At 34.1% G+C, this 24654-nt stretch overlaps 1 protein-coding gene across 1 annotated transcript in view; it reads right to left on the reverse strand.

Annotated features, from left to right (window-relative positions):
- The window catches only part of SPATA16 (spermatogenesis associated 16), a gene marked incomplete at both ends in the record, with an annotated part of 218682 nt that overhangs the window by 105267 nt on the left and 88761 nt on the right, over positions 1-24654 (reverse strand). Inside the window, one exon of the mRNA XM_080821363.1 lies at positions 16246-16335. Coding sequence (XP_080677489.1) covers positions 16246-16335 — 90 coding nt within the window. The remainder of the gene's footprint in view (positions 1-16245; positions 16336-24654) is intronic.

Consider the following 24654-nt stretch of genomic DNA (forward strand, 5'->3'; position numbering starts at 1 on the left):
TTGTTGGTCATGGTATTTACGTTTGAGTACTTGAAATAAAGTGCAGTCCTCTTGACCATCATGCATAAAGTGTCAAAGTTTCACACAATCCACTTCTAAAAGAGACTGCCTTGCTTATGACTCCTGATGAAGGAGCAGGTTCAGGGGAGCCTAATCCTCTTTTCTGTTTCGATTAGGATGTGCAGTTAAATTTTACAGACTGATGCTATAACTCTCACCAAACATCTTGGAGGAAACATGCATAACTAGAAATCACAGATATATCAGAAGTAGAACATTCAAAAAAGAAACACTGAGTAGCAAGAGGCACTTCAGGCTGCCCCAAGATAACACTGTGGTAACACTTTATGCACCTGGCTGCTAGGGTTGTTGTGCTTAGGAGAAGACCTCAGGGAAGAGTGGTAAGCACTGCGATGCCCACATTCTTGACTCTACACAAGTAGGTTTTCTGAAGACATTCCTAGTCTATTCCTGTAGTTCTATCATCATTACTGAGGCCCCTTTAGGTACCAAAGTTGTCATGGTTTAGAAGGTAAACGGTGTGGTTTCCTATTGTTTTCTCACAAAATACTCTGTTTTAGAGTATGCGTGTATGTTGTACAGTCATCTTCCTTGGTTCAATATTCATGGTTAATACTCTGTAAAGAGAATTGTTTATCTTATTTCTAGTAGGATTATAAGCTTTGGAAGAGCAGGAATCTCATTTTTTGCTTCTCCGATTTCTTCTTTCTGGCAAGAGCTGATTATGTAGTAGGCTGCAATACATTCCTATTAAATTCTATTTAACTTTTTCTCAGACTTAATATTCTATGGAAAAAATGGTATGTATCTGCATTTTCCCCCCTATAAGGTATGTATTTTCTTAGAGATACAGGTATTTATCCTTAGTTTGCTGGATGACTTTCTTATAGAATTTATCAGGAGATGTAATCCATAGGAACCCTGGTTTTTATGCTAAAACTCATTTCCAAATGCTTATTTTGTAGTTTAAACTTACAGATTGGAATCAGAAAGCCTGAATAATAGATAATAAAGACAAATCTTCATTACTTCACAGGTTATCCAGTGTACACAAACAACTAAACAAACATAAAGTAAAAGCTCTATACATTGTTTCTTAGATGACAAGAGAATACAAATCAGGTTGAAAAAAAAATGAGGGATTCCAGATATGACCAGTGTAAGTAAAACTATAAAGTTAGAAATTAAAATGGTATGCATATTAAAAGCAACTATTAATTTATTGAGCATTTACTATGTGCCAGTTATAAGTAATATTTACATTGTCAAATTTTGGGGACAGAATACATGGATGATGTTAGAAGCCACATTCTAGATTCTGCACTACAATTGTTGAGTTTACAAGGTAATAAATGCTTTCGTTCTTAGGAGAACTTCTGTATTCTTGAATTGGTTCATGGTATTGATTTCAGGAAACTTTTACATTTCTTTTGGGACACAGTGCAATATCCAACTGTTTATTTAGATGTTTGCTTGAAGGGGGTTTAATGTAGGCAGAGATGATGCTCTTTTTTTTCCCCTCCATAAACCACAGTTTGCATGGTGTTTGTCTTATTTTTTGTGTGTTTTTAATTTTGCAAATGTGCCCAGAGGCATTAAGTAATGGTAGCATATTTATAAATTAAAATATAAATAAATAATTTGGGGAAGCAATAACAGCTGGCAAGTACTTTTTCAAGTGAGTTGTTTGCAAGGAAAGAAACAGTTCTCTGAGCATGATGAAACAAACCATACCAGCTCGCAGAAGAATAGATTGTGCAGAAAGAGCCTCTTAACAAAATTCTAAATTTTTTGAAAAACTTAAGAGAGTAAGAGTATCCCTTGAAGGAAGGTGTGGAGCTCTAGGGTTATGTCTAGAGTTGGTGGTGGGAGTGACGTCTAGGGTCTAGGGAGGCTAGATACATTATGAGGATAAACATTCATGGTGAGTATAAGGGAGACCCCGTTTCTTATTAAACTTATATACACCACTTGATTCCGGGTATAAAAGAGTTAATAGTAACCCTGTTATTGTACTCCTGAGCTGCTACAACTGCCCTGGGGCTGCACAAGGGTGAGGGACAGGAAGTCCCTAGGGCCAGTACTAATGAGATCCATTTCAGATCTAACTGCTGGGGCTTCCATCCCTATAGGGACAATTCAGTTTCTGACTTGGAGGCAAGATTTTAAAAATCTAATGCCATGACCATGATTTTACAGAATTTATTTGAAGAAAGCAAAATCTTTCAAGAAAATAAATGGGTAGAGACTCCATATTTCAAAGATGCTCTTTTGAGAGATTAACATTTAGTATACAACAAAACTAGGAAAAGAATCTTATGGGATCCTTTAGAGAGTTATGTGGACTACACTAACAAAGAGATAATTTCCTTTGCCCTTGGGGTTGGGGACTGTTCCCAGTTTCTTGGTGAGGAACCCCAAGACTGAAGACTGATACAAAGCCCAGTAATATCAAGGTCATATCAGGCATGCATTTAATCTAGTTGGATTCCAGGATATTGATGAAAAAAACAAAAGGAAAAATGAAAATTTAAGTAGTACCCAGTGCCAGCTTGCCATTGTATTCAATAAACTTAAGCCCACAGGCAATGAATAGAATCAGTCAAATCAGCAATATTCATTGTTAGTTTTAAACCTATTTTTAAAATGTGAGAAAGATGTTAAGGATTTCCCTGATCAATGGCAAAGAAACCAAACATCTGCCTGGCAAGTGGGTGGTCCAAGCCTTATAGGAACAACTTTGATATTTAACTGAGGGCTAAGGAAGAGTTAGGTGAATTGGCAAAGTCATCTATGGAAGATGGAATGACGACAATGAAGGGCCAACAGAAAAGAATCTTCATTAATTTGCCAAAATACTCTAAGCAGAGAAATTCTTGAGTCACAGTTTCTGAATGTAATATTTCTATGGAATTATATACTGAATATTACAATAAGCATTAAATGTTTTTTTGTGAACATATTTGTACATAGGTTGTATATACAAAACCATGTACATGCCTTATAGGCTAACATTAAAAACTAACCTTTTCATATCATGCTATTCCATTCTTTCCTTTTCTGGAGTGCATCCGAGTCGGACCCCAGAAATCCCAAGTTAGTTGGGGGATAGGTAAAATTTTGTGTTATGCAGGTGGGGATATAAGCCAGTCTATGGAGTTTTTTCCATTATTATAACTCGATTTGTGTTCACAGGTTGATAAGGCTTAGAAAAATTCAAATCATGTAAAATGTAGAGTAAAAATCATGGAGTTTTCATTAAAGAGTCTGGATCAAATTATTTCCAATAAATCCTTTTGTTGACTTTTATAAAGTTCTGGAATAAGGAGCTACCCTTTTATTCTGTATTTCTTTTAACAGACGCCTGGTTTAAGGGGATTTTACCTACATTACCATTAGATTCAAGATTTTGACACCCAGATTACATTAATTAATGTAAGTAAGGAGTCCCCTTTTGAAGAATTTATCTTTTATAATGCTGATTTAAAATATCACTGTAAAAAAAATCACTGTATTATAGTATGAATTTAAATAACAATAAATACTATCTTTCATTTCAGAACACTCTATCTGTGGTATATTATGTGCTTTCATATGCATTCTAATTTCAGTTCCACAAATATTTATACTGTGACTAATGTGATTGAGCCCTGAAGATCTGTAGAGTAAAGGTGAAAAAGGTGAATTAATCAGTTTCCATATTCAAGAAACCCCTGGTCTTTTAAGATAAATTAACATTTAAGGGAATAATTATGACAGGGAATATGCACTCATAGCTATAAAGACAAGGCACAGAAATAATACAGAAAAAAATTAATCTTATTGGGAGAAAACAGAATCAGGGAAAACTTCCCAGAGGAGGTAGACCCCAATAAGGTTTCAGAAATAACCAAAGAGGGAAAAGCTATTCTGAGAAGAGGATATGCAAATATGTATAAGCATGAAATATCATGCTGAGTTTGCATAATATTTGAGTATTAAAATGTGTGTGTGTGTGTGTGTGTGTGTGTGTGTGTGTAAAGGAGGCCAGAGAGACAGAGACAAACAGGATCTTAATTACAAGAGACCTTTTAATTTTTTTGCCAGGATTTATTTGGTAGATTATGGAAGGTAATTTAAAGTAATTAGTCTAGAGAGAGATGTGTTCAAATTTGCTCTGTAAATACATCATACTACACATTGCTTTTTAACCTGCTTTTTAAAATAAACAATATGGTGAGAATAACTTCCACATTAGTAAATTTGCAGCTGTAGCAGTAATTAAAATGGTAACATTGTATTCCATCGGTAATTCCACTATTTAATTAATTAATCCATTATGTTAGACAATTAAGATATCGGAGAGTTAAGTTTTTGAAAGCAATAGGGTTCAGTTTAGAACATATGTTTTGATTGAGATGCTTCTAATATAGTCAAGTGGGAATATTCAGAAGGTGCTTGAATATATAAATGTGGAGTTTGGGAGCAAGATCTGAGAACATGGGCATCAATTTGGGAGTTATTAGTAGATTGATTAGCCAAAGCCAGCAGAGGGGATTTTATGGCCAAGGAAAAGTAAATGCACAATTTAAAAAAGAGTAAAGGGTACAGGCCCTTTGGAAACACTAATTTTTAAGCAATAGGTTGGAGAATAAGATTAAGAAGGAAAAGTTAAAGCAGTAGGAAAAAATCCAGAGAGTATGATGTCACAGAACTAGGAGAAAGAAGAGACTTGATTTTCATAACAACTTTTGGAGAGATGAGACTGGGTCCTACCATTATTCCCATTCCATAGAGGCCAAAGGTCTTGCCAAGGCCAACATATTTTTTTTTTTTAAAGATTTCATTTATTTATTTGACAGAGAGAGATCACAAGTCGGCAGAGGGGTAGGCAGAGAGAGAGGAGGAAGCAGGCTCCCCGCTGAGCAGAGAGCATGATGCGGGCCTCGATCCCAGGACCCTGAGACCATGACCTGAGCTCAAGGCAGAGGCTTAACCCACTGAGCCACCCAGGCACCCAACCAAGGCTAACATAATTGTAATGATAGAACTGAACTGCTGATCTTGATTGTCTAGCCCAAATTTTAATGGACTCAGCACCAGATTTTATGACTCAGGTAATTAAAGAAGAATATAAAAGTATATCAAAATAAATTCCAGAAGCTAAAATTAAGATGGAATCTGTAGGAGATATAATATGTAGAAAAAGAACATGTTCTTAAATTATAGCAGGCAAAGGATATCCCAAAATAGGCTGGGAGAGAAAGATGATAAAAATGTCTTTAAAATGTTAAGTCTCAAATTTAAGAATATGGTGGATGAGATGATCAGAGAAACACTACTTAGGAGAGCTGATACTTTTAAACAAGATGGACTGAAAACAAACATAAAAAACAAGTTTCTAAAAAGTCTGTTTTGAAATAATTTGAAATCTATAGAAAAGTCACAAAAATTGTACAGGAGTTAATGTATATCATTCTACTTAGCTTCCTCTAACCTTGATGACTTATAAAACCATAGAATAATGAATAAATGAGGAAATTAATATTGGTACATTTCTACTAACTAAACTACAGATTTCTCTAAAGTTCAACAGTTTTTTCCTTATTGCCACATTTCTGTTCCAGGATCCAGTCAAGGATCCCACAATACATTTAGTTGTTGTGTATTATTAACATCTTCTAGTCTTTGACATTTCCTTATTCTTTTCTTACGTTTTATGGCCTTCATACCTTTAAAGAGAATTAATTGGTTATTCTGTAGACTGTTTCCGAAGTTGAATTTGTATGATATTTTTTCATGATTAAACTGAAATTGTGTTTTAGGCAAGAATACTATAGAAGTAATGTGATGGTCTCATTGCATACTATTGGGGGTGTGTGTGTGTAATGTAGATATTTATTACTGGTGGTATTAACCTTGACCACTTGATTATGGTGGTCTTTGCTCATTTATTTCACCATAAAGTGAGTAGGTTTCCCTCTCCAACTGATAAATATTTGAAGGAGATAATTATTTCTTATTTCTTATTGAATTATAATGGACATACAATTTTATATTAGTTTCAGGTACAACATAGTGATTTGATATTTTTATACATTATGAAAGAATCGTAAATCTAGTTACCATCTGTCTCCATACAAAGTTATTATGATATTATTGACTATATTTTCAATGCTGTATATCATGTTCTTGTGACTTATTTATTTTATAACTGGAAGTTTGTACCTCTAAATTCCTTTTACCTATTTCACCCATTCCTCTATTCCCTATGCTTCTACCAACACCAATTTGTTCTCTATGTCTATGTTTTGTTTTTTTAGATTTCACGTAAGTTAAATCATATGGTCCTTGTCTTTCTCTGTCTGATTTACTTCACTTAGCACAATACCCTTTACATCCATCCATATTGTCTTAAATGGCTTGATTTCATTTTTTTTTTATGGCTGAGTAGTATTTCATAGTGTGTGTGTGTGTGTGTGTGCGTGTCTGTGTATAAAGATAGACAAATACACACACCATATTATCTTTATCCATTCATCTATAGATGGACACTTAGGTTGCTTCATATCTTGACTATTGTAAATAATGCTGCAATGAACATAGGGGTACATATATCTTTTCAAATTAGTGTTTTTGTTGTCTTCAGATAAATAACAGAAGGGGAATTGCTGAAATTAAAGTCCATTAGTAGATCTATCTTGCAACAATTATTACTGTGGTGCTTGCTAACATTGATTTTCTCTCATTTATTCTGCGTTTATTAATTGGTATTCCTCTGTGAGGAAGAATTTTCATTTATCCCCCATATATTTATTCAATTATTTTTATATTAGAATAAACTCATATATTAATATTCATTTAATTCAATGGATTATAATTTGATACTATCAATATTTGTTTTGTTATTCAAATTGTGTTTTTTAAAAGATTTATTTATTTATGAGAGAAAGAGGGAGAGAGCACATGCAATATGCTTGAGCTGGTGGGGGAAGGGACAGAGGGAGAGGAGACAAGTAGACTTCCCGCAGAGCAGGGAGCCCTATGCGGGGCTCGATCTCAGATCATGATCTGAGCTGAAATTAAGAGTTGGACACTTAGCCAACTGAGCCACCCAGGTGCCCCAGTTATTCAGATTGTTTTAACTTTGGCCATTGGGGGTGCCATCTGCTTGGCTTCTTGTGTCAAACAGTCATTTAAAAAATATGTAGGTATAGTGTTATATAAATAAAGAGGGTTTAACAAGCAAACAAAAAAGTTTTTTTCTGAGGATATATGTTAATATTTACTGGTCTACTAACTTTTAATGGGACATGTGCATTGGGAAAAGTAGACAAATCTTAAGGGTTTTAAACAGAGGGAAGACTGAATAGACAACCTACTTAAAGTTTTTCTTACAAATAACACATTCAATAAAAGAACTAGGAGAAACTCTTACAGAGCAAAATAGTGGAACAGCATGTCAGTCTTGGCCTTGGATCCTGGTAGACTACGGAAAAGGAAGTAAGAAAGTCTTCCTTGGGAATTCCTAACTAGAACTTACACTATTCTGGTTTGGAATTCAAATTCACAGTTTCTACAATTTATGTGGAAGAGCAAAAGACTTAGAATAGACAAGACATTCCTGAAAAAGAACCAGTTGGTAAAGTTTCCTTTGCTAGATATCAGGAATATCAAGACTAATTATAAACCACTGTATAAATATAATCCTATGTACGATAGTGTGTTTTTGGCAAGGTAACAGACAAACAGATGTATGAATAGAATAGAGACCAGAAACTGACATAGTCACATATGGAAAACTGACATAAACAGAGCTAACATGAAAGATCAATAGCAAAAGGATTTAATAAGATGATGTCAAGATAATTGGTTATCCACCGAGGGAAAAACATAATAAGAGAATCCTACCTCCCACCATATATAAAAAACAACTATCATTGCGTCAAAACTTAAAAGGCAAAGGAAAAACTCAAAAACTTTTGAGATAATTTAGAAGGGTATCTTGATGAACTTAGGATAGGAGAGAATTTTTTAAAAAACTTAAGCAGTGCAAATCATAAAAAAATTTGACTACAGTTGACTACACTCAAAATAAGTCTTTAATTTTTCATCAAAAGATAACAAAAAGAGTATGATTATATAAACCATAAATTGGAAGGAATTACTTGCAACATATATTGCTAAAACTAATTAGTACCCAGAGTATATAAAGAATCCAATGATTCAATAATAAAAAGACAAACAATCCAATAAGAAATGAACACAAGATAAATATACAAATGAGCGTTTCACAGAAGAGGAAACATGATTGCCCAATAAATATATTAAAAATGCACAAGTGCACCAGTAATAAAAAAAGAAAATGTAAATCACAATGAGGCAATCAATACCATTTCAAACTCACCCAAGTGGCCAATATGAAGTGTGACAACAGCAAGTGCATCCTTTGTGCAGAAATCAGGGTCTTGGTGATAAAGTAAGGTCGAATTCCAGATTTGCTACTTATCAATGGTCTTTGACAAGTCATTCGAACTCTAGCTTAAGTTCCTTCATCTAAAAAATGTGGAATATAATTTCTTTGCAGAGTTGCGAGGAGCAAAGCTAATGCACTAGAAGCATCTGACATAGAGTTTGGCAAAAAGCAAGGGATCATAGATAATGGCTGTCAAAATTAAGATAAATTGGGGTGGTAGCTCTGGAATATAATGTTTTTTACCAAAGTTGCACTTGACATAATTATTTTAGAGTGAATGTTTTGGATTTTAAACATCATTCTTCAAAGCTTGTAACAGCAACAACAGCAGCAGCAACAACAACAATAACAATAGCAGCAGGGGCAATAATTAATTGAGGGCTTACTATGTGCCAGGCACTGAGTTTCATGTTTCATATTCATTATTCCATGCAAACCTTATGCTTACTTTGTAAAGTAGTATTATTATCTTCATTTTTTTGTTGAGGAAATTGAAACTAAAAGAGGTTACTTCACTAACTTGCCCAAAGTCACACATAATTAGTCATTTGTGGTCCTGGAGTGGAACATGGGTCTCTCTGACTTGGCTATAATTCTCCAATGCAGACAGTTCCTCTTTAGCAGACAGATACAGAAATAGAACTTTTGACTTATAAGCAATTTTCACAATCAGTGGCATCAAGATTAATTTATGTGCATAATAGTGTAATGAACCAATGCCAGTATTTTTTTTTTTAAAGTGGGGTGTGTGTGTGTGAAGAATTTCAGAGTTTCTGGCAGTGCGCTGTTAGGATTTCCAGCCTAATCTTTTGTCAGGGTATTGCTATTTTTGACAGAAATGAGGAAAAGAAAAAGGGAGAATTTGGAGGCAAAACTAGATGACCTGAACTATTTATGTCATTTGAACTTCCACCTACACATGCTGGGGTTCTCTACAATCTAACTCACTTTAAGAATAATTGGAGTATCTCTCAGAATGAAATAAGATGCTAAAATTCATGATATATTCATATGCAAAAATTTTTTAAAAATCAATTTTTCCCTTTTTAACTCCTTAACCCAACCAAAATCATGCCTTTCAACCCCAATGTTAACATGGAGGTTCCCCAAAACACAGACATGACTCCCAGAGTTAGACAGGGTCTATTAGTATTGTGGTGCAATCTGTCTCCTGTTGTGTTCTGGTGTCAATGTTGAGAAACTCATTGTTTCTTTAGGAAGCTTCACCTATTTTCAAAGAGTTCCCATTAACAACAACAAAAACAATGAAAATCCTTATTTTTTATTGAGTTTATGATATGCCAAGTACTGTGCCAAGTGTACTTGTCTCATTCATCCTCATAATAACCTCTGGGACATAGATGCTATTATTATCTCCAATTTACAGATTGAGATATGGAAGTTTTGATCCATTTACCATAATTTTATCATCAGCAGACTAAACTCTAATTCTTTCGGCAACACTTACGCATAAGAAAATAGCACAGAACATGCGGAGTTAAACTTCAGCTCCTTTGAATTAAACTTTTTAATGTTTAATTGATTTTCTATAATTCCACCATTGTAGAAAATGTGGAATCAGGTGGGCATCTGAATGAAGGGAAGAAGGATAGAAGAGAACATCTTTATTTCTTTATTTCTTCACACTTAAAACTTGAATGAATAGGGACAAAAATAATTATCATGATGTACATCAGCAAGATGGAGAAATTCACAAAATCAATCATTGTTTGTTTTTCTCTATTGAATTTCTGGATGTCCTTTGCAATAGGCCTGTGTTAAATTTCTTTTCTATTTGCATGCAAAATTATTTATTCTTGCAATAATTTACTTATAATTTGGACCATGTCCAAAAAATTCAACTTTTCTTAGGGCAACAGTTACTTTTAAGCCATCAGTTATCATTGTAACCTTATGATTAGTACTTTTGTTGTAAGATTAGATATTTATGAGTCTGTAATTTTAAATCCTTAAGAAATACAAGATGGTTAGAAACTTGAAGATTTAGAATATTTTTAACCTTCACTTTTTTCCGTGAAATCACAAATGCTGCACCTTACATACATAGAAACTGGTGAGTTGTAGTCTTATGGTCAGATATTTAACCTAAGTGATATGAAATGACTAAATTTGTCTATATTAGTGTCTGTTTTAGAAATCATACATGAAGAAGCAACATTTTGTAGTGCTTCAGGATCATACAGCTTTATCATACCTAGGAAAAGGAAAATCACTTAATGGTGGAATGATCATGTCCACCTTCCAGCATACAACCGTATGTCACATAGGACTGATTAATGCTAGCCTACACTAAAGCTGTTCTGGTAAAGGCAAACTGTCTCCAATAAAGAAAGAAAAAGCCCTTCAGGCAGATGGACAGTTTAAGAATAAAAATTAGCCTACAGTCTTCGTTTATACCATCTGAAGACATAAATGAGAACTTAGTTTAACCAAAAAACTGTGATGTATTTTTGCATGGTGTTTGAATGGATTTTATACTTTCAATTGAATCAGAACTAAGTTAAAATAAATTCCCAACACTACTATCATCTTTTCAGAATCATTTGTCTTGAGTCTACCTGTCAGTATATTCTCCTCCCTTGCAAGATACACAATAATCTCATTTAAAATCATAGAGTTCTATGACACTAAAACAGCTGACACAGTTTCTTGCTGCTTACTGTTGTAGTACTATTCCTGAGTGATTGCCTATCAATAGCAATATCACTGTTTTATGTGACTAGGTTTCTGAACAAATACTTAAATTTATTTTTAGATCACTTTCTCTTTTGGAAAGTTGTGATTTATATATGCATTATTTCCATTTCCAGTGGCATCAGCTTTAACCTCTACTATCTACCTATCTGGCTTCTCTCGATCTATCTGGCTACTCACTCTAGTGAGTGTAGCCATGAATTAAATCATCTTGTGAATTAATTGTATTGTGTTTTGATTTGGTTTAACAGAAACATGCTATTTGTATATTACCTTAAGAAGGAAAAAGATAGGGGTCCCTGGGTTGTTCAGTGGGTTATAGCCTCTGCCTTCGGCTCAGGTCATGATCCCAGGATCCTGGGATCAAGCCCGGCATCCAGCTCTCTGCTCCGTGGGGAGCCTGCTTCCTCCTCTCTCTCTGCCTACTTGTGATCTCTGTCTGTCAAATAAATAAATAAAATCTTAAAAAAAAAAGAAGGAAAAAGACAAGAAAATATTAGACTATATAGTTGATTACCTAATCTATTTTTCATAGTATATATAATGTGGTATTAAATAATACTACTATAAATAAAACGTAGAACAGATTTGTTGCAACAAATCGGTGAATTACATTTTCATGAATGGGACTACTTCAGCTTTCTTAAGATGAAACTGTGTTTGAAAAACATGAAATAATTGACATTTAAAAGTTAAGAAATTTAAAAAAAGAAAAATTAAGAAATTTCTTCTTGCCAAGTTCTGAAAAGCATTATTTCTTAAAGACTCAAAAATCTACAACATTGTACTACAGTTGTATACAGCAACATTAACTGGACTTGAATATGGCCATTCCCTTCAGAAGGACTATGGTAGTGTGCCAGATGGCCAGTGTGGTCACAACAGTCCTGCTTTATGCATATTTTCCTGGTTATTTCTTAACAATGCCTATTTTCACTAATAAGTTTGAAAGATAAATTATATGGTCACTGTCGTTAGTGGTCTCTAGTTCTCTGTAATTCATACAACTCTTTTATCTTATAATTGACCTCCTTCATACACCATCAGCCTGAGATTTGTGAATATCTAAATGCATGATTACTGCTCCAGTAGCCCTCATCTAGTTCATATATGTAGAAATACACAATTAACTCCTCCTTAATGATGAATAGAAGCTTTTGTTGAATTTTCCCCTTTAGTATTACCTTCTGTTTGTTTCCACTTACACAGTGTGATCTTAACTAAAGTAATTCCTTTGTAATGTCAGCTATTTTTTGCCTTATAGATCTTTATCATAGGAGTCACGATACTATCACCATAACTTAATTATGTGAACACTCTCATATTTATCTTTTAACCAGGGTGGTACTAACAATTTCATGTAATATCTCCTTATTGCTGCTTGCTAAATGGTTCTTAACTACAAACTCAAAACTGGCTAATTTAATTTTCCAACCTTGAACTTGTGCTTGGTATGTGCCAAACTCTGTGGAAGTCACTGAGCATACAGAAATAAAAGACATGCCATTCATATTATCAAGAGTTATTAGCTCTCTTCATAAAATAGTCTTTACATTTGTTCGTTTTACATCTCTGCATATTTTTTCTTATCTTACCATCTTTCTTATGAAGGTAGTGCCAAATGATGTGTGTGTGTGTGTGTGAGTGAGTGCTATGAGAGAAGGCAGATTCAAGCAAAGACATTCTACTTCAACATGTATACTTTTATGTGCATAGAAATGAAGAGATGTTAAAGAGCTAGGCTACTTGCTATTTCAGGTAAGACCCCACAGGTTGGTTGTTTCTTGGGGAGTTACAGCAATTTCAATTTAGATTTATGGTCTGAAAATGTACTTTCATCAATTTAACCAGTGCCAGTTGTCTGCTCAAGGATGACCAGCATCCCTGCAGAAACTAAAGCAAAATAAAATATCCTTATTTTTATTCAGTTTCCTACCATCTATATATTCTTGTACTCTCTTCTGGTAGGTAGGATGTTACTAAAAGAATATTGACCCATAAAATAAAAGGACCTGCTCATTGTTGTAAACCTGACTGATACCTTCCATTCAAATACAGGTCATATCATTTTCTCTAGTCTCTCTGGTTGAGAATCCTGGCTTTTATGAGACTGTCCTGGGAATCTTTTCTGACCTATTTATTAGGTATTCCTTCCTGAGTAGAGCTGGTTAGGCTCAGAAAACCTTAGGTGGCCCAATTTCTAGTTCCTGGTTATAAATACTCTAATGTGAATCAGAAAGAGATGATTCACTTCACTGCAAATAATGGTTTTAAGATTCCTAAGTCACCTAGTAATGGGATTCTTTTGTATTTTGTAAGTGCCTTTCAATTTCAGAAACATGACTACTTGACATTCTAGAGGAAGTAACTTTAAGGTGTTGGCTTTTCCAGTGAGTTTAAATATAATATCCTTGTAAGAGGCCTGAACCAAACTACCCAAATTTCCAAGAAAGTAATTGATAAACATGAATGTTCTATATATTTATTTGTATTTATTATTTACATTACAAGTTAATAGCTAAGGGACACTATCACAGTCATGTTCATTCTTCCCCTTGGGAAAACCATAATGACTAATATTGTATATTGAGGACTATAACTGCCAAGGAAGCAAAGATGAAAAATTCTTATATCTGTAATTAATTGTATCTGCTTCTCTTTTGGAAAGTCCATACCAGCATAACCAACAATTATCAGGAGCTTCCTCAAGGACTATTATCAGGTCTTCAGGTCAGTCATTATATGATATTGAACACCTACATTTATTTCATTGCAGGGATGTACACATCAAGGACAATGGATATTCAGTTCCAACTTTGTATAGCAAATACTGACAAATTACTAATTTTCAGGTTCTTATTGTTTGTTTTAGGGCCCATAAAGAATTTTTGTCACAACTTTAACTCAAACAGTCAAAGCTTGATACAATTAAGTTATAGTCAATGATAGGCTGGCAACCTGGCTCTCCCTGAACCAGAAAAGGCGGCTTTGTAGCATTTGCCAGTTTCCATAGTGTAAATTTTCCAAGCATTGCTAAGTTCTCCTCTATTTTAAAAACTGGCTCTCCTTAAATTCCAGAATATTAACAATTGGCTTTTCAGAGTCTATACAAGCGGATCCCAGCACACCATTTCTTAACATCTTTTTTTTTTATTGTGTTATGTTAGTCACCATACAGTACATCGTTAATTTTTGATGTAGTGTTCCATGATTCATTGTTCATATAAAACACCCAGTGCTCCATGCAATCTGTGCCCTCCTTAATACCCATCACCAGACTCACCCATCCCTGCACCCCACTCCCTTCTATAACCTTCAGTTTGTTCCCCCAGATTCCATAGTCTCTCATGGCTTGTTTTTTACTAGTTGCAATCTAGTTTTGAAATTGCATCTAGTCTTCTCCTAATGATTTTTTTATTAGATTCAGAAGACACATTAATAAACCATCTCTTAGAAAACACTATTTTACAGGTAGTGGTATCAGTTTACATTGGACCTATTATCTTCATTTGTAGCTAGGGACTTTTTAAAAAGTATGGGACTGAAGGAAGCTCACCATCACCTCTTAAATTCCCTCTCATTCACATAGGAAAAGTATGTGGGCAGAAAGAAAGTTACAGACAAATTAGTGGAGAAAATAAAATGTAGAAAAAAGTCATAAGTGAGTACATAAGATGGAGTACATTAGAGAAAGTATAAGGAAAAATAGAATGTAAAAAATGAGATTGATACATAAAGACCATTATAATTTTTAAAAATGCACATTAACATACAGGTAAATAGATGTTGTGGCATAATGGTTGTTTGACTGCAAAATGAGTATAGTTGGGATTAATTCTGCCCTCCATAGCCATCATTTAATTCAGTTTTGGTAACTCTCAGGACCACCTATATGAATGGAATTCATGTCGATTTCATGGTATTAATTTTATGGAACCATTTTATTATCCATTTAAATTTCTTAAACTCCACTCTCCAAGAAAGTGTTATATTGCAAAGATTGCAACCTAGGCTTCTCATCCCTATTACTGCAGATATTTCCCTAGGAATAGTGCTTGGAGTTAGGTGAAGAAACCACTTGCATTTTCTTGCTGAATTCCTAGAATATTAAAGTGGATGGGGCACCTGGGTGGCTCAGTGGGTTAAGCCTCTGCCTTCAGCTCAGGTCATGATCTCAGGGTCCTGCGATCGAGCCCTGCATAGGGCTCTCTGCTCGGTGGGGAGCCTGCTTCCTCCCCTCTCTCTGCCTGCCTCTCTACCTACTTGTGATCTATCTCTCTGTGTCAAATAAATTTAAAAAATCTTAAATAAATAAATAAATAAATAAAGTGGACAAGTTAGAAATAGCAGCTATTCATTGGGAGATGAGGTAAATTCATTGAGAGATTCATCAAAGGGAAGGGAAGTCCAATAAGATGAGCTTGACTCAGGAAGAAAAAAGGCCTTTGTAGTCATAGGTGAAAAGGAATTTTGAGTGTAACATTGAGGCTGTTGCACAATTCTTGTAAATTTTTTTTTTCTGTACGTGTAGGTTCTGGGGATGAAAATATTAAAAGCTGCTTTGTTAGGTTTTTATAAAACATACTGGGGTCTAGGAGGCAATATATTAGAACAGCTCTAACAACCCTTGATGTTGTAACTGATGCCATCTCCTCTAGAAAGAGCTTCTGAGGTCTTTTTCATGCTGTTGGATTTCATTTCCAGAACTCAAGAAAGAGAGAGTCACAGAATTGTGTCATTACAACCAAAACCAGGAATCTACTGGAGGGCAAGAGGTCAAGTTCATTTCTAATCTTCCCTGGAAGTTTTCCCATCATTATCAGTGACCTCATGGCTGGAAAGTTTGAATTTTACTAAGAGCTATGAACAGAGAATGGCTTTAATTAAAGAAAAAGATAGTCAATAATTGTTGGTTTGACGTTTATAAGACAATAATTCTGGTAAAATCATACTCCATGAGAGAAATGGAAAGTTCTGTTATGCTATTACCAGAAGCAGAGAATAAAATTAATTTAACTTGAAATAAATCTTCACAAAAGTTATAACAAACATACCGGGCAGCTTCTGAATATCTCTCCAGACATCTAAACACTGTTGCCTGGCGAAGATGATTTCGGAAATAAGCTGGGTTTAAAACAATGCTCCTGTAAGAATATAAAAGAGATGCCAATGTTACTAGGTTTTTAAAAGTCAATTACCAGAATTGTATAGGAATGAAATAACATGTATTCAATTTTATGTATTATATATTTTAAAAGATACTAATGAATGAGACCATTTTCTTCCTGTAATTGTCAGTTAAGACAAATAAACAAGCATTATTGAAAAACTAATTATGTTTGCATGTTAAAAGAATTTGATTTATAGCACTGAACATCTTTTATAGATATGACAGTGACAAAAAACTGAATCCAACTTGTATTACATATAAGACATGATATTATTTTATTTGCTTATGTTAATAAATCAGGCAAAAAAGGTTACTTATGGTGTGTGTACTCATAATGAAGGATGAGGTTATTAGCTATTGAATTTCAATCAAAAGAAAGGAACTGGAATTTGGGTGACATCATAATTTGCACTCAATAATTAGGTTCTTAGTGGAATGAAAGGAATCTGTACCATTGGTTGAGGACTCTGGTCTTGACCTTGCCACTTTTGGTTAGGCCTTAATCACTTTGGATTTCATTTCTTCTTTATTGAAATTACAATGGTTTGGCTTGAGTATAAAATGAGGTATCTATCCTTATTTGTTGATTCTACCATCATCAAGTTTTAGGGTCCCAATTAATGTCCAGATGAAAAGATGATCATTCCCTACTGGTCTTCTCGCCTGGAGATATACTGGTAGACATTTCCCTTCTTTCATTGATCAAGAGCTAAGCACTGTTCAAGGCATTTGATGTAATGAGGTGAACTAGACAGATGTAATCTATGGCTCATCACTGAATGGGGAGATTATTAATGAAAGTTTGAAATGTAGCTTCTACTAACAGAGTATATTGTGTTACTGATGTGGGATAGAGAATGTTACAGAACCAACACAGTATTATGAAGCAAACTTTTTGTGAGCCTGTTTTAACAAGTTAATATGAATCACTTGGAATTAGTCCGTTATTTAAGTAAGTGTTTTTTTGTCTTTTTTGAGAAGTTCACAGAGCTTTGTGAGAATCAGATGTAAGCTATGTACTTCTGCCCAGAAAAATGCACCCAAACATAATTGCCTAAATTTAGGGAATTCATGTGATCCCTGAAGCCTAGTCATATCCAGATTATAAAACATCCCAACAAAAATAATTCCATTCCCAGAACCATCGTTTATAGAAAGAATAAAGTAGAAAAGGAACATCTATCTGGCCCATGCAGAATCATAGAATAATGTGATGATGAGATGGATGGCTTGAACAACTTGTCTCACTTTAAACACAACTTCACAGAAACCAAAGAGGTTATGGGAACTTTCTAAAATCATACACAACAAATTAGCTGAAGAAAGGTTTCAAGTTTATTCTGTTTCCTATCTCTAGCCTCAGTACTTCATATTACACCTATGGCTTTTTGCATGATGATTTCTGAATTAAAGGGGCCTAAGTTAGTGATGTTTTATGTTACCCTATGACTAATAATTTGTACAAATAAATACATTAAACCCCCAGAATATACATTATTTCCTTTGGTGATTTCTGATTGAAATGTTGGAAATTTAAAAAAACTATTACATGAGTCCTGTATCAGTATTGAAATGCTAATATTTTATATTAATTTAGAAAAAGAGTATGTTTATATGTCTTATCCTTGTAAAAGTAATTTTGTAAAAGTAGATCAGAGGGAATAAGAGCAGAGCTCTGTCAAGGGCCTAGGTCTTCTGACTGACAAGAATTTTCTTTCACATTATAGTTAATTCTTCCCTTTAACTTTGTAATCATTCATTCACTTGTGCAATCTTACTAAGTGTCTACAAATGTGATGGGACAAAATCCTTACTGAATGGATGTTTCTAGCCTTTGACATCTCTTTGCCCATGATGTAGTATTCTGGCATTGCTGAGCTGTTCTCTAAGAATCTTGCTTTGTCAGACAAGTTCTTTCCCCTCCACCCCCCACCCCCCGGACAAGTTCTATTGATAAAAATGCAAAGACCGGAGAGAAGGATGGGGTGTGGTGGAAAAGAGGAGTAGTGAGAGAAAGGTTTAGTAGAAGAGGGAGGATGGAAAGGAACAGTCATCAAAATAGTTTGGGATGTAAGTGAAGAAGAAAATTTTCATGAGTAGTGAGGGTTGATGAGATAAACATGGGAACTGTTTCCGTGTGACTTCTAAAAAGGATAGATATTTTAAAAAATTGCTTGTAATTACATTTCTGGTGTTGAAGAAATGCAAGTAGAGAACATGAGCTTAGAAATCACTATTGCTAAACCGGAAGAGTTTCTTTTAATCGTAATATAACGCTAGCTACATGGTACCATGTGAGTCACAGTTTTATCTGAGGGACCCCAAGAAGACCTGGACCCAGTCTGCCCTTAGAGGTGGAGGTATAATTATAAAAAAAAAAAAGTTTAGAAATTTGAGATGAGATATTTGGCAATTTATTATTTTTGGCTCTCATAACTATTGCAGAATTTACTGTGTCATCATTATGATATGTCTTATTAGATATTTGGCAAAGAAATGCTAATGGGGATTATGAAGCCTAGTTTTTACACTTTTAGTAATTTATTTGATGCTTTCTAAAATAACATACCCTTTTAAAGATGTATTTTATGTGCCTACAACTTGTAAAGGAAATGTTGATTTAGCTTTAAAAGTTCTTAATCATTTATCATTTGATGCCATTTGAGGAGCTGTAGGAGGTAGTCTAGGACCAAAATGGACAATCTGATGGGGGCTATAGTGAAAAAAGAAACAAACAAACAAAAACCCCAGCAACCCTACAATTATAATCAGAGAGAGAAGAACTCTGTGCTGATGGGCCTGATTTTATCACAGAGGAAATAACTCTGATTTAGCTATGTTGATAGGGCTTTTGGTAAAAAACAAGATCATGTTAAAGAGAATAACTAAATTGCAGAACTCATTGAATTTTTGTCAGAAGAATAGAGATAGTGTTAGTAGCAGGCCATGATTGCTCATTGAACTGACTAGCGCTGAACTGACTAGAATGAGATCATGTAAAATAATAAATATTATAATAGATAAATTCACTTGTCAAATAATTTATTTTTCTCTTAGTGATTGATATGCCACTTCCATTATATGTAAGTTTATATGCACAGCTGGATCCATGGCTGGACTTTGTATCCCACACTTTTAATCTGTCTATTTCTATGCAGAACGAATTGTTTTAATTATTGTCACTTTAAAATACATCTTAATTTCTGGAAGAGAAGAATTGCCTAATGCTGTCTTTCTGAAAAAAATTTGTTGTCTGGGATGTTTATTCTTCTTGATGAACTTTATAACCCTCATCCTTTAAAGTTACAGCATTTGGTGGGTTTTCATTGTGTTAAGAAAAAAAGCATTAGATTAATTTTAGTTAGAATAGACATTTTTATACCATTGTCTTCCCATCCTGGGATGTGACTTTTCTCTTCTTCATTTAAATACTTTTTCTCCAGTAATTTTTAACCTTCTTTTTCCTTTTTTTAAAAACAGAGGTTTCACTAATTTCTTATTAAATCTTAAGTTTTAAAATTTTATGTAAGAATTATACATGAAAATATATATTTGTGTGAATGTGTATGTATGTATGCATATATATATACTATGTATATATATGTAGACCTATCTATACCTTATATGTATATATATTTATCTTACTACTTAAAACATGATCATCAGCACCTGAGAGTTCATTAGAAATGTAAAATCTTGATTCCCATATCAAACCTGCTCAATCTGCATTTTAACAAAACCCCCAGGTGAATTGTATGCATCTTAAAGTTTGAAAGCATTGTATATATTCACAGTAAGAATGGGATTTTTCCCATTATTACCTAAATTCTTTTTTTAAAAATTTTATTTATTTGACAGAGAGCGATAGATGACAAGTAGGCAACAGCATGACCTGAGCCAAAGGCAGAGGCTTAACCCGCTGAGCCACCCAGGTGCCCCCCATTATTACCTAAATTCTTATTGCTAGCATTTACATATGTATTCTAAAAATATTTATTTATTTATTTATTTGTTTTAATTTTTATTTCTTTTTAAGATTTTATTTATTTATTTGACAGAGAGAGATCACAAGTAGGCAGAGAGGCAGGCAGAGAGAGAGGGGAAGCAGGTTCCCTGCTGAGTAGAGACCCCGATGCGGGGCTTGATCCCAGGACCCTGAGACCATGACGTCAGCTGAAGGCAGAGGCTTAACCCACTGAGCCACCAGGTGTTCCCAAAATACTTATTTTTTATAGAACTACCCTATGACCCAGCAATCACACTACTGTGTATTCACCCTAAAGATACAAATGTAGTGATTCGAAGGGACATGTGCACCTGAATGTTTATACCAGCAATGTCCACAATAACCAAACTATGGAAAAAACCATGTCCATCAACAGATGAATGGATAAAGGAAATGTAGTGTATATATACAATGGAATACTATGCAGCCATCAAAAGGAAGAAAATCTTGCCATTTGTAACGATGTGGATGGAACTATAGAGTATCATGTAAGTGAAGTAAGTTAATCAGAGAATCACTTCTCGGCCTTTTGGCTAAGATCAAGTGAAGTTAATCAGAGAAAGACAATTATCATATGATCTCTCTGATATGAGGAATTTGAGAGGCAGGGCCAGGGGTCACGGGTGGTAGGGAGGGAAAAAAATAAAACAAGATGGGATCAGGAGGGATACAAACAATAGGAGACTCTTAATAACATGAAACAAACAGGGTTGCTGCGGGGTGGGTGGGGTAGGGATAGGGTGGCTGCGTTATGGAGATTGGGCAGGGTATGTACTATGCTGAGTGCTATGAAATGTGTAAGCCTGATGGGTCACAGACCTGTATCCCTGGGGCAAATAATACATTATGTGTTAATAAAATATACTTATTTTTATACCTTTTTGACCTAATATTACAATAATTTAGTTGTTCACATCATCTGCAAATAATGATGGTTGGTACTGCTTCTCAATATTTACATGTTTTTCTTCTCTTACTGCATACGTTACAATATTTTTTAAAGGAATTTAAGTAAGTGAGGTAATCTAGGAATGATTTACTATTTCACTGATAATTGTGATTATGGATTGATATGAGAAACATTATTTTTTTCCAAGAGTTATTATTACAAATAAATGTTTATTTTTTTCAAATATCCTTTGGATCTATCAACATGATCTTGTGGACTTTGTCCTTTGACTTTTTGTAGGGATGATTTGAATTAATTACTGATTCAAAATAACACTGAAGTTAATAAATAAACAACATTAAAGTCAAGGATTGAGAAAGTTAATAAAAGAAGAAGTATATCCCGGACAAAAAGTGAACAAATATAAAAATAAGGCTGTTCTATTATTATTATTGTTATTATTATCATAATGCTGCAATTTTTATAAAATATTATGTTGGTATTGAGTTGCCAGAAGTTTTGAATTTTTTTGGTCTTTTAGCATTTTTTTTTAAGATTTTTATTTATTTATTTATTTGACAGAGAGAGAAATCACAAGTAGGCAGAGAGGCAGGCAGAGAGAGAGGAGGAAGCAGGCTCCCTGCTGAGCAGAGAGCCCAATGTGGGGCTCGATCTCAGGACCCTGAAATCATGACCTGAGCTGAAGGCAGAGGCTTTAACCCACTGAGCCACCCAGGTGCCCCTTTTTTTGGTCTTTTAACCAAACCAAATGGTTTAGTTTTAGCCATTCCTTTCCCTATTCTTTCTGTCTTTTAGTTCATTCAGTTCTACTTCATTTCTATTTTTGTATTTTATATTTTTGTCCCCTGTGGATTTTATTATTTCTCTTCTTATTCTTCACTTAATCTATTTATGTTTTCTTTCTGTATAAAGAAAGCATTTACAGCTATGATTATCTTTTACTGACTTTTCGTTGATTTTGACTATATCCTTAAGAATGATAGAGTATATTTTATTCTCATAATTTTTCCCCTAGTCTTTAATTATATATTTGTATTCTTCTTTGATTGAAAAATTATTTAGGATAGGACTGTTCAATTTCCAAGGGGGTAGTTTTTTTTATTATAACTCTTATTTTTAATTTCTCATTTTATTACAAAATAAACAGTATGTTGTACATTTCTGCTTTTCATATACATTACAAGTAATAGATACTGGAATTAGCAAACTTTTTAATGGCATGTAGAAAAAATAATACATACCTCATTTGTAATGTATTGTTAGTTAGAAACTGCCATAAGGGAATTTATAAGATTTTTAATGATCTAAATAAAACTGTGAAATAGGTACCTGTTTCATTCGGTTTCCTTGGGAGATCTTTTTAGACCTAAATTTTAATGGTAATGATTGTTATTTCAAAATTCAGTTTGTTTTTAAAGGCAATATTGATTTCATGTTCTTTGTTTTCCTCTTTATATTTATCCTCTAATTTTTAGAAAATTAACTTACTTTAATATACTTTTGGCAGTTTTGTGAAGCATAAATTACATACAGTAGTATTCACCTTTTTAAAGTATATAGTTTGATACGTTTTGACAAGTTTATAACCACACCACAATAAAGATATAGTATACTTCCAACTGCAACAAAAAGTCACAATGGCTGTAGGAGTTTCCTATCTATTTCTCCAGAAACGGATATGTTTTGCTTCTATTTCTCCACCAGAAGCTATGGATTTTTGCCTGGACTTTGGGAATGAGAATGTTAGCTATCACTCCTTCAGGGGCTTAAAGTTTTGGCTTTTATGAGATTAGGGATCAGAGAAGCAATTTCTTGTTTACACAAAGATGCCTAAATCCAGGTCCCTTTACCTTGCTTGGTCAGTAGCAAGGTAAATTAGCATTGATTCATCCTCCTGAATGCCACTCCTTTTCCTTTTCTAGTAAAGTGTTGAAATATTCTTTTAGAAATGGTAGATCTATGAGCGCCTGGGTGGGTCAGTGGGTTAAAGCCTCTGCCTTCAGCTCAGGTCATGATCCCAGGGTCCTGGGATCAAGCCTCCCATCAGGCTCTCCGCTCTGCTCAGCAGGGAGCCTGATTCCTCCCCTCTCTCTCTCTCTGCCTGCCTCTCTGCCTACTTATGATCTCTGTCTGTCAAATAAATAAATAAAATCTTAAAAAAAAAAAAGAAATGGTAGATCTAGAGATTTCAAAAAATGTGGATTATTTTAATTTCACCAAATAAGATATTCTTGTGGATAAGATGATGACATTTATGCTGGATAATGGCATCATTCAGTAGATTATAACGAGCTAGACAACTGGTCAATAATATTGAAGTATGGTCTGTGTTATTATGAAAGAAGGAATTTAATGTCTTGTCCTTAGCCTTTTTTGTGGACAATATTTCCGTTAGTGACGAAGATTAAGTGATTGTAAGGATGTCTATAAAATTTTCAGATGGCATAAATTTTACCTAACAAGGAACAAATATTACTGATGACAGAAGGAAAATTCATGATGATCTGGACTGGTTAAAAATAAAAATCTTATGTTATAGATTTAAAAAGTCAGTTTACAAAGACAATCATAGTTTGAGAGTGACCACATGGAAAAAGTCTGAATATTTTAACTAATCACAAGCCCAGTGTAATACTATGACAGAAATACAAAAACTGTCCATAAATCTTATGTTAAATCAATCAAATGTATTCTGTCCAAATAATAAATGATATTTTCACTAAATTGTGCCTTAGCCATAAAATCTATTGAATTCATCTATAGTTCCAAGCATCTGTGAGAATAATCACCATACTGTAGTGTGTCTAGAGTATCCAGTGGGTTGGGAAAACATAGTGCATGAAGATATGGAACAAAAATGCTATGTCTAGAGAGTTAAATAAGATTAGTGGAGACTAAGTAAGTACTTTCCAAATACAAAGACCTCCATGTGGAAAACAGAATAATTATTCTATGCAATACCAGGTGAGACCAGGCAAAACTCAGTATTATGAAGTTATTAATAGTTCAGTTCACACAAGAAGGGAGCAATGATGCAATAGGTTTTGAGAAGAGTTTTCCTTTTACTGGAATCATTTAAGTGATATTTAGAATGCCATCTGTCAAGATGTACAGAAGAAAGTCTTGAATGAGTAAGAGATTAGGCTAAATGACTTCCAAGTATATGCACAAAAATCCTTATAATATTTGCCAAGCACCATGAAGGGTCTGAGTTTTCCCCCAGTTGTAAGCTTACAAGTTAGCCTAACATGGTTTCATGGATGATCACAGAATACACGAACCTCCAAAGCCATAAACAAAGGACAGTTTCTTACAGCAATAGCAGTAGCCAGTCTCTAATCTCTTGTAGTACTGATTCTTTGAGCCACAATTCCCAG

Source organism: Martes martes, assembly GCF_963455335.1.
Source record: "Martes martes genome assembly, chromosome: 1".
NCBI classification, from domain to species: Eukaryota; Metazoa; Chordata; class Mammalia; order Carnivora; family Mustelidae; genus Martes; species Martes martes.